Source organism: Cololabis saira, chromosome 12, assembly GCF_033807715.1.
Source record: "Cololabis saira isolate AMF1-May2022 chromosome 12, fColSai1.1, whole genome shotgun sequence".
In the NCBI taxonomy this organism is placed as follows: Eukaryota; Metazoa; Chordata; class Actinopteri; order Beloniformes; family Belonidae; genus Cololabis; species Cololabis saira.
In genome coordinates, this window is record NC_084598.1 from 34161775 (window position 1) to 34173764 (window position 11990).

The 11990-nt window shown below is 40.5% G+C and overlaps 1 protein-coding gene across 2 annotated transcripts in view; it reads right to left on the minus strand.

The window, feature by feature from the left end:
* The window catches only part of nphp4 (nephronophthisis 4), a 249953-nt gene that overhangs the window by 33738 nt on the left and 204225 nt on the right, over positions 1–11990 (minus strand). For both annotated transcript variants that reach the window (XM_061736682.1, XM_061736683.1), the window contains exons 17-18: positions 11676–11859; positions 4094–4228 (exon numbers count right to left, since the gene is read on the minus strand). In XM_061736682.1, the coding sequence (XP_061592666.1) occupies positions 4094–4228; positions 11676–11859 (319 nt within the window). The remainder of the gene's footprint in view (positions 1–4093; positions 4229–11675; positions 11860–11990) is intronic.

Consider the following 11990-nt stretch of genomic DNA (forward strand, 5'->3'; position numbering starts at 1 on the left):
ACCCATCCATACCAACAAAAACACAACATTAAAAGACACGACTGAGCTTGTTGCATGTACCAGTAATAGCAGGAATAAACCTGAAATCACTGGAGGTGATCATAAATTGAAACCAGATATGAGGAGCGAGGTGAAGGGGAGGGGGGGATGTGGTGCATCAGTAAATGGAAGAGGAGAAGTGATAAATTAGACAAAAAGAGAGTATGGCGGAGAGAAAGAGATACGAGGCTCATTTAAAGTGGCCTTTTAATGAGGCTCTTCAGCTACATTACCAACTGTATTTGCTATCTACCAGACGCTCGACCTTTACTAATTCCTGATGCACTCATCAGTTTTTTACCCTTCCCTGGAAAGTTCACATACGTTAAACCAGCGCTGCTTTGTTCTGTACAGCTTGCTCTATCTGTAAAGCTTCTCCTTTGATGCTACATACAGAATGTGTACGTGTTGTGTACCCTTTTCTCTTTCATTTTAAAATGTACTTTTTACTTGTTTCAGGCCCATCTGTAAAGTCATACATAATTGAGATAACGTGGTGTTGTTTGGTGGTGCTCTGTTGACTTTCCGCTGAGATTTCTTCAGCTTTCACTCATCGTGTTTCCACATATTGTCAAGAGAATTTGAAGCAAACTTTTTTGAAATGTCACAATACTTGAATTGCAAATTGGGCAGGTTTTGATCGACTGGTTAGGAACAAAGTAAATAAGCTGCATAGTGTCATCAGAAAAATAAAAGTTTATGCTGGTTTATCTTAGAAGAGGGTGTCATCATTGCTTATCTGCAACAATTTCCTGAGGAAGCAAAGTAAACCAAAGCAGATATCTATGCAAGAACACTTGAGAATAGTTCCCTTTTCCTTTTTAAATGTGCATTGTTTTAACCATTCGTTCATGTTAGCTAGTGTAGACTGTATTTCTGGCCAGTCATGAAAGTAAAATTTTTGCTGCATCAAAGCTTAATTTAGACTCAGGCCTCCAAATGTTTCAATGTGTCACCAAACCTCTACCGTACGTCACAAACAATTCACAGAAACGTATCTACATGTTATGTCACAAGACTGTAACAAATGTGACTGGTTACTTGCTGTTTTGTTTGTTTGTCTGTGTATTGTAATGTTGTATGTTTTATGGGACCCCCTTGAAAATGAGATGTTACATCTCAAGGGGCTACCCTTTAATACATTATATTTCTAAATAAAGTGTATCTGTAAAACAAAAATGCAATAGGTTGGAATTGTATCAGACCTGTGACCTAATAGGCTATATGCTTTCTTGTTATCTTCCAACCCATGTACAGGCTCTGTACAAATCCCCCCTACAATACTGATACTCTTTCCTCTGTCGCAGTAATTAGAGAAGAAGTTCCTGTTGTTTGCCTTCTTTACAACTGGCTGCCATCAGCTGAACCAGAGATGTGTCTGTTGTTGTGGTTTATAGCATAACAGGCCAACTGGAAAAGCCTGATGCTAACAAGCTGAAAGCTAAAACCACCTATCGCATCAGAGTGTGTGTGTACATTGGATATTAAAGTGATTCCTGTCATGTTCATGTATATTGGGACAAAGGAAGGAGTCTATAGCCATAGCTAAACTTAACTGTGAATGTAAATTTACTCTGCACTAGATAAAACTGTGGCAACTAATTAGCTGCATAGTAGCCTCCCAATTTGTTTGGCTATAAACTGCTTGCTACATAAGAATTTAAACTTATCAACATTCCCTTTTTGCAATCAGAGCTAAAAAAAAAACAAAAATAAAACCATTAGTTCAAACTGCAACAATGTCCAGTCAGTGTGACGACTAAAAGTGAGACAGTCATCCCCCCTGAGTCCCATGCGTGTAAATACTAGTGCAGTAGCTTCTTCCTAATTGATTGTTCACATTTGTGTACTAAGGCTGTAACTAACGACTGTTCTGAAGGTCGATTAGCTTGTTTAGTTCTCTGCTTTTAAATTTTGCATGAGGATGTTTAAATAATGTGCTAATTAAAAATAAAAGAGAAGAAAGATGGACACGTCATTGAAAAATAAATCTTTTATTGAACTTTGCTGCAAGTCGCTGTGGCTTTGCATCGGCTGCTGCCATATTGTTCACCTGGCAGTCTATTTGTTGAACACGTGCAACTCTCAGCAGAGATCGGAAGGTAGGAAGATGCCTCACTCTGTTGAAATCTTCTTATTGCCGACAATAGACGACAAATAAATTAATTGGCCACTATTTTTATTATCGATTATTTGTCGACAACGTTGACTAATCATTGCACCCCTGTTGTGTACTTCTTTCAATTATCAGTGTTTGCAAAGAGAACTGCCACATATATACAGAGGGAGTCTGTGAATACCCACATCAGATTATACTTCTTGCCAGCTCAATCTGTTGTGTATAAATTGGGGTAGCTTAGCTGCAGCTGACTGGCAAAAGCAAGTGGTCGCTTCTGGGACGCCACTAAACTTTGCCGCAGTGCTTCTGGAGGGCGACTCTCATTGACTGGAATGGCTGCGACACACGACTGGTGCTGTACTGCTGGACCACAGTGTTTCTGCAAGGCTGAAACCCGAGTATCTATAACTATTAATGCTTAAACACACTCTGTAAAGCAACACCACTACTGACCACATAGGTCATAGGGGCACACAGATCTGCTGTGTTGACCAAAGTGACTGACAATACCGTGCTCATGAGCGCAGATGGCCCGCCATGTCTTGTAAAACCACTTTGTCCTGCTAGAAGTGAACTTTTTGTAATGTGTTGCCCCCATGTGGTCTGATGTGGTAATGCTAAATAGAGTGGCTTTAGGAGGATGAGCACAGGATTACAAAACAAAAACAAAAAACATAGATACTGCATCAAAATTATCCTGAATAAATAGTTGGTCATATGACATGTAATTACTTATCCACTAGAATATTATATTTTTAAGTGATTACTTTTTTTCCCTTTCAAATAAACTTTTTGATTCCCACTTTCCTCTTTGTTTTTCATTCCTAGTATCACTCCTTATCCTTGGACATTTTTCCTGAGTCTCATCATTAGAGACGCACCAGGTTTAACTGCCAGTGAGCTAACCTAATAGCGTCTGGCTACACCACACCGTGCAAAGCCACAAACTACTAATGCAGAAACCCACAAGCAAAGACACAGCCCAGATTAGGTGCTCTGTTCAGGGTGTCTTACTGTTGTGACTGGACTCCTGGAAAAGCAATTAGGCACATTGTATGTTTAAATGGCGCAGAAGGTGCAGTGTGGAGAAGAGGGAGTTCAGAGACGAGACACAGGGAGGAAGGTGAGAGAAGGTAAGGAATAGAGCAAAAAGTGAACCAACCATGTTTTTGCAAGGTAATAAGAGCTGTGAATAACTGATAGCAACAGTATGCGAGTACTTTCGGGGTGAACCTATCCATGAATACGTTTTATGCACAAAGTGGTTGCTCCGTTGCACTTGCAAATGTTACTCTTTATCAGTGCTTAAGTACATAACACGAATAACCCAACTGCAAAATGCTGCATCATTTCTAAGGGCTGGTTTGCAATTGTACACATTTCAGACAATATTTGTATTATTCCCAGCAAGTATCTTCCTGTTGTCAATTTCTTATCTGTGTGTCTGTTTGTGTGTGTGTGTATGTGTGTGTAACTTTGTCATAGTCGGAACCAGAGAGAAAAAAATAGCAATAGCACACAAGTTGACTGGTGATGGCTTGTCTAATTGAGGAAAAAATTGGTTTCCCCATTGTTAATGTGTGCCGTTGCCTGGACAGCATTTCTGCATGCATGGGAACACGCACACGCACACACACACACACACACACACGAACAGTGATGTGGCTAACCACCAGAGATGCCTCTGCAAGCTCAATTAGCCTGAAAATTGAGTGTTTGGGTGGTGCAGCCAACAGAAAGAATGTGAAATGTATCTGCTTGAGCTGATCAAGGCTGCAGCAAGACCAATGACCCAATAAAAGACACATATTCCTCTGAGATGCAGAAGACACACAAACACAGGCTTGGAGTTATACTGACAGGTGAGTGCAGAAACTCCACGGTTAATGAAGGTCAAGTTATTTGAAACATTGTGCTGTGGATTCAAGTGCTCACCATTGAGGTGGAGGATATTTCTGGGTGACAAGCTTCCTCCTCTGAAGCCACTGGTGACTTCTCGAGGTATGATGATGTGAGAATGAGACGTCATCTTGTCTACTGCTCTCTTCCTGGTGGGATCCACTGCACATCCTGTATGGGAAAATATTTACTGATTATCTGATATAACAGGAAGAACTCAACACCACCACATTGGTTTATTCACCGAGCAGGGAGGGCTCTGTAGTCATCATCAGACCCGCTCATTCATGCTAATCTGCACCATTTATGGACAAGGATGAATGTGTTTAAGCTGTCACAACTTAAACACATTCATCATATTACAGACAAAAACATCAGCTTTCATAATCTTCACTTAGTGCTTGTATGATCATCTAGATTGTGATATCATTTTTATCATTAAACTAAAAAAAAAATCCTGCTGTGTAGAAGAAACAAACAGATTCATGTGCAAGACCGCTCAGAACAGTGAGGAAATAATTCAGGCGCATGAGGAGACCACCAGATGGTCCACAACTGGATTTTATCTGGGTGTTATTTCAAGGGTTTCAGTTTGATGAGTGTGCATGCCCTTTTTTAAAATGTTACGAGGCTCCTGGCTGAAGATTAACAGGCAAAGCCGGAGCGCGAGCTCTCACTCTCCATAAAATATATTGGTCTGCTGCTGTTGTTTGATCACACATGGCGTCCTTATTTGTGCATCAGGAATCTAACGGAGTGAAAGAAAACTGTTATTGTGCCATTTTTTTTATCTAAGAGGCTGGAACAGAGTGTGAACCTATCTGTGTAATTCACAAAAACATTTTTAAAAAATCAAACCTATATTCAGGCCTTTGTCCTCTCTCAAATAGCATGTGAAACAACGCATCGTCACTGCAGATGCTGCCAAACTGAACCCATTCCAAGTCAATTCTTGGTCAAGAGCCCTCCAGGCAGGATCAATACATGGAGACAAACCTTCAACGGTAATTAGTGGGCTGAAATTGCCAATGAGTTCTGGCCAGAAGCATCTGGCAGCATGAGGAGTCACGCTGACTGATGGATAGTCTCGGTGTGTTTTTTTTGCCTGGGTGTGTGGAGTCAAGACATGTTGTATAGACTCTTCAACAAGAAGCTTAAATACATAACTTGCTACAGGTATTTTTATTTTTCATGCCACTTAACATTATTTATGGGATTATGTTGATAAGACCCCCCTGCAGAACTCAACTGCACTTTTCTCCACTTGACATTCCTCTGAGGCAAAGATCCTCTTTATTTTAAGTTTTTTTCTAATATTAAACCATCCTGACCCAGCCAGCAACAGCATTATAGAAGTAAAAAAAATAAAAAAAAGGCTTTTTCACATTTAAGAGCAGTTCACAAAAGTTTGCAGTTCACAGTAATAGAAATGGACAGATAGATAATTGTTAAGAGCCAGCCTGCTACAATGTATCAGCTTCAAAAGATTTGTTTTGTGTAATTTTCTAAGAAAAGGCCAACAATTGGAACCAGTCACTTTATAATTTAACAGTCAGAGGAAGTACGAGTTAAAGCCAATCTATGTAGCAATACCACTTCTGACCACAAGGGGGCATTTAAAAGGAGGACATTCTGCATAATAAACTCTTGTAATGAGCTTAAGGTGCGTCTCTTACACATATCCTGAATGATATGTTGATGTTGTATCATTGCAGAGTGACTTTTAAATCTGTATAAAACCTTTTTTGATTACAACATGTCAAAATGAGTCACTTTAGAACACAACCCAAGTTGTGGCATTTTCACAGAGAGAGTACGCATCTGTGATGCTTTCATAAAAAAAAATAGAGCGAGTGCAGCAATTAAGTGCCTTCACTGGCCAGAACTGTCACATCAGTTAGCTTGTGGGAGTTTCAGAAGAGAAGCCAAAAAGCACCCTGCAAATTTTTAGAGGCACATTCCTTCATCAACAAACGGATAATGGGTAGGGGCTAAATGAGTAATGGAGAGCTGATGTTGCCATGCAAACAGACAGAGACAGCAGAGTTGTGCAGATTAATGGGAGAGGTGTCTGCTGTCCCAGTGGATTCTCCTCATCATCCATCACCCTTCTCTGACAACGTCGCTGAGCTGAACGCATTGGTCTGATTTATAAATCCCTAATGTTAGTGTGAAAACAGTTTTCTCCTGCTGCGTAATAAGCATATCTAATCAATAAGATGCCTCAGATCTCTTCCCATGACATCATAATGGACTACATTTTGTTTCCATAAATGCTTTGATGAAGGATAGAATTATACGATATGATAAAAATGAACGCGCAGTATCACACGTCGATAAAATGAATGTAATGATGAGAAACCCCATTATTACCCTAATTAAATCGACAATCACTAGAGCCATCATTAGGCTCATCAGATAAGTGCTCATCAAGGTTGACATGGGTGTCTTGTTCTCAGTCCTATTATCCGTCCCCGGCTGCTGAATCACAGCGACAAAGCTGATAATCCTCATCACGGAAATGTAAGTTGATATTCCAGGTTTGTGTTGCAGGCAGAAAGCCCCGCTGAGCATGTGCGGCTCTGCGTTGTCTCTCTGGAGAAGAGTAATGGTGAACAAAGTACCATGGGGCTGAACTCTATCAAATTTATTGAGTGCCTCTTGCTGTTGCATGACAATAACCCCAGTCTGCACTACCCCCACCTGCCCGCCCTCTCTGCTCTGCTGGCACTTCTTTGAGGTTAAGGCCACAACAAACCACTGATTTACTGGCCTGCAGAACAAATAGGAGCGAAGACTGAGGGGTAGAGTTGGTCAAAGTAGTATGCAATATTCGATTTCTTCTGCCTCCCTGTTCCAGGCCACTGGCCTTCCAGAATAAGCAGATTCTGTCCCTCCTCAAGGCTGACAGCAAGGCTAATGTAGTCAGGCATTAATGCGCCAACAGCAACAACTCTTAATGAGTGAGATGTAATGTACGTGCACTCTTACGTTACCTATAGTTAGGTAAATTTCAGCGATATTTAGGTCCCAATTCTGACAGCTTCAGGGGGAATTCTCTCAGCCCTCTCCTGCTCCAACAGTCAGTCTCTGCAGTGCTTATCAGGCTTCTGCAGACGACGAGCACCGTCAGGTCTGGAGAAGGTTCTAATCAGCCTTCTCTACTGTGCTGAAGCAGATACATGCTCTCTGTTTGTGTGTGTTAGTGTATGTCGGGGGGTGTGAGCAGGGGTAAAAAGGCTGGACGGTGAAAGTTGGAAAGACAGGATGTAGCCATGACTAATTCGGCAAAACAATTTTTCTGGGCTTCTCATCCACCTGAATACTGTATAAACTGTTTCTTTTTTTTGTCGAACATTACAGCTTCAAAACAATCACTTTAAGTAGGATATGACCAATGCTCCAGTTTTCTATATTCTGAAATGCACTTAGTATGTGATATTACTTTTCTTTTTATGAGTTAGCCATCACAAACTATCACATAAACGGCTCAGCTCAGCCACGCCAGCATGCAAGAGTCCATGGAAGTATCTGGAACTAAAAGTTATTTTTCAGCTAAAACAAGAATTCATTGCATAAAGCTTCCCAATTTAACATAAAAATGATTCCACTAACCTGAACATGTCACAGTTCTGTTCAGCGGTCAAACCTATCCTTTTCTAGTCCACTTTGTTGCCTGTAATCTCCTCTCATCAACCCTGAGTCTAGCACAGGCAGTCAACTATTTTTCTTTAGAAATAAAAATGTGAAAAGCACCCAGCAGGACATCCGGATAGCAAACAAACAAACAACAGCGCTGCTGGATAACTATTCAGAGGTAGGATCAGTCATTCTTTCCAATTTCTACTTTTTGTCAGATTCAGTCATCATCTCCTCACCATCTTCTAGCTGCCCATCTTGTGGATTTATTGTATATAAATTACACACACACACACACACACACACACACACACACACACACACACACACACACACACACACACACACACGTGTCTTAAATTGTAATAAATGAAAATGGTTTTGATGCGCAGCCCTGGCTCTGTAAACTAAAAAGAAACAGAAAATCTTCATCAGACCTTTTAATTTCAAGTGGATAATAGCAGATCAAAAAACACTCATAAAACTAACTTTTCTAAAGTTCTTCTTGACCTTCACGTACAAAAATGTCATCATTCACTCCCTATTCATCTGCCACCTATTGTTTTGTGCATTTGCTTGAATATTGGTTTCAGAAATCCCAAATTTATTAACCAGAGTTAATAAGACATCACAGTTTATTTGAGATTAGCAAATTAAATCTGTTTTTTTTTTGTGTTTGTTTTAGCTCAGTCAGCCTTGCAACTATAAACGGTATAAAAGTGGCAAAATAGTCACGGTTTTATAGCCTCGTGTTTTTCATCAGACAAACCCAACCCTCCAATGCATCAGTCAAGATTTTAAAAACTCTATTATTCAGCTGAGCAAATTCCTCTGGTCCCTCCCGATGTCCATAAAGCCTCCATCCTGCAATGATTGAATGGGCCTGACAGAGTACACCATCCCCATTTAATTAATTACTTGTCAATCCCACCTTGTGATAATTAAAAAGAAAACCGTTTGCTGTATTACCTCTTTTTTCCTACAGAAATGACAGTCTGCCACTCATTTCTTTCAATAAAGCTTCGGATGAATTCCCAAAGGGTTGGAGTAAAGGCATGATTAACAGCATGCATGATTTAAACACATGAAGTTGGGAAGCGGTAAGTAGTCAGGACTGTATTGCTTTTTAATTATAAAGGCCTGGTCACAGATGAACCTGATTATATAATTTAAAAAAAGAAAGATTATGCAGCATGTCTTTTCAATAATGGACATGATGGCTCACATCAAGGCCAGTAAGGTAGAAAAAATAATGGTTCACTACATTAATTCATCAGAGGAGCCATTTAATTCCCAGCACTCATTTTCTTTTTCTTTAATCGAAAATATTTTTTTCCCCCACACCTTCATTAAGGTTATTCGATTCATTGTTTTTTGTGTTTTTTAACACGCTCAACTTGGCTGTAGACAGCTAAATTAACCATAATCTGCATAAAAGAGTCACAGTTTTAAAAACGGCATGTTCTATCCAAAGCAGTCAGCAGAGAGGAAAAAAACATGCGCACAGGAAGTACGGAAGAGACAGAGAGCAGCAAAACAGCTATAGGGATGCTTATATCGAGTTAAAAAAAAGAACTGAAAGATGACTAGAACCTTTAACCCACAGATTACTTTTATAAACCAGGACTTAAACATGAACATCAAGCCTGCAGCGTTATAGGACGGGTGTCTTCGGTCTTTTAAGAGTACTTGGATGTTTGAATTTATGGTTTTGAGACTTATTCATAGACTGTAGTTACAAGGTAAAATGTTCAGTCCTGGTTCTGAGTGCTTGTTTGCCTCGTTTAATAAAATAAATAGAGAAAATAAACATCAAAGACATCTGCCTTTTTAGCCAGAACAATATCTTATGGTGCACCTTTATTTCCCATATGCACCAATTTTTATGCCCCAGCTCAGAGGGCTGTTGGTCCGGTGACCATGGCAGGACGTAACTATCCAGCACATCCTCTGGTTGGAAAGTCTTCGGGTTTCAGGGCTGCTTAAGAAAATAAACCTTGACATTAGACTGCTCTTCACTATGATACTAATTTAGTAGCCCTTCCTGCTAGAAAACAACTCTTCTTCTGTTTTTTTTTTGACTGTGCATCATAAAAATCACTTGAAAATCTCCTTCCATCACCTCTCAAGCTGCAATCTCCACAGCTTTAACAAAAAAAACAAAGCCTGCCTCTCAGTTTGGCTAGTGTGACTTTTTGGGGGGGGGCATTGTGAAGGGATTTAAAGTTTGAAGAAGTTTCCAGAAGTCTCCACAAAAGGCCGTGTTGTTATTCTACTGAACTTGAAACTCACACAATATAATTGTTGTTGGGGCTTCTATATGATGCAAGTGCAATACTCTAGCTGCAAACCCCTCATTTCTACCATCCGGTCTCATCACACAACCTGTGCACGCTCTGTTTCACCTGTCTGTCTATATGTGTGCGAGTGCATAGGAGGGCACTGCTACTTGAGAAGAGCGAATGAGCTGATAAGCATGCGTGTCTGTGTCTCTCTCGGAGAGTGGCATTTCCGTCAAATCTCAGCTTTACATTGTTTACCGCCCACTAAATGCTGATTAATTGTTGTTTGATGGAAAAAGAGAAACGTCGTGGATACAGGAAAGGGTGAAATAACAAAACAAATGGCGAGACAGAGGTTGGATGAGAGCGTGTGTCCAAGAATAGTAAGTGGGTAACTGGATGATTGGAGGAAACAGAAAGGCACTGATGAAGAGTGAAGACAAATGTGAGAAAGACGGGAAGAGATGGAACCAGAAACAAAGAATAGGGTTTGCAAGTGCTCCTTCCTCAAATGGATTCCGACTGTCAGCCGGGACACCTGATGGATATCAGAGTCATGACTGGAATTTACATGGCAGACACATCCCGCCCTCCCTCCGCCCCCCCCAATAACCCGCCGTGCTCTCAACCTGCTTTGAGTGATAAGCACAAAGGGAAAATATTGGCGTATTTAGCTCAAACAATGACACTGCTCCAGATTTCTTTGGCCTGAAGATTCAGGATGCTTTGTCTATGAGAGGAAGTATCATTTCAACTGTTGATTAATGCCAAGGAAGCTATCGTCATCTGCCATCGTGCTGCAGGGGCACACCGGCCCGTAATTGGAAGAGCGCAATAAAAGAGGCACATGGAGTGGATATCACAGTGAGATATTTGTTTAGCTTTGGCACCTCAGTCATATGGAGATTTGCTGTCATTTTTACAATAATAAGGCTAAAAAGACAGTATTAATTCTCAATCTAATGCTCCATTTTTTGAGCATAATTTCAGATGATGTAATTGGTGATTTTGTGTTTTTCCTTTGGCTGTAACTACCAAGCCATACACACTTCATACTACTTATTCACTCACTACCCGAATTTGCATCCCAGGAGTCAGTTGTCAATCTTTTTTAAGAGTATATTATAAAAGGAAAAAGAGTTTTTTTCCCCTCACTGAATAAACCATGGAGCATCTTACTCACAAAATACATCTCAGGAGCACTGCATGAAGGCAACCAAGATCAAACCCACTTACTTATTCTACATTAACGTTCACGGTTGGACGGACTGAACAACAAGGGATTACTGATGATCGATTCACAGGAATCCGAGGATCTTGGAGAAACAGAGACTCTTTTTTCTTTTTCATTTGTCGATGTCAGGACTTTCATGCTTCCCATTTGAGAATTTCCTAAATATATATTTTAATTTCATCAAGCCAACATTTTTTTTTGTATTTGACAAGTTTTGTGGAAGAAGTAGTAAGATTTATTTGGAAAGTTTGACTCTTAATGTTATGGTAACATTAGATGAATCTCTGAATTTAAAGTATATGACTGTTTATGGCATCAGCTCCCACCAACGCCTCACAAGATAAATAAGGTCTATCTAATGGTTGGATGGATATTTTAGGACATTAGCTGTGATTCTCTCAACACACAGTGCAAAAACTCAGAGTTCATCAAATCAGCATCAGAAAAGTCTGCCAGTACTTGCCTATGTTCCCCGTCCGCACGTGGATCCGGCCTCTGACGATGGTGCGAACCGTCACAGGGCTGGAGGCCTCGTGTTGACCCACATCTGCGCATGTCAGTAAGGTGTCCTCTCCGACATAATCAGTGGTCAGAACCTCCAGTTCATGAAGGGCCTGCACTGCAGATTTACCCTGACGCAGCATGTACTGGTGATGCAAGAGGTGAGACAGGTGATGCAGTTGCCTGCAATGGAGGCTAAGAATGTAAACACGAGTGCAACACATTGCAGGGGAGTTACAGCACGCGTGAAACGAGCAGGAATTAAATGAATAAATAA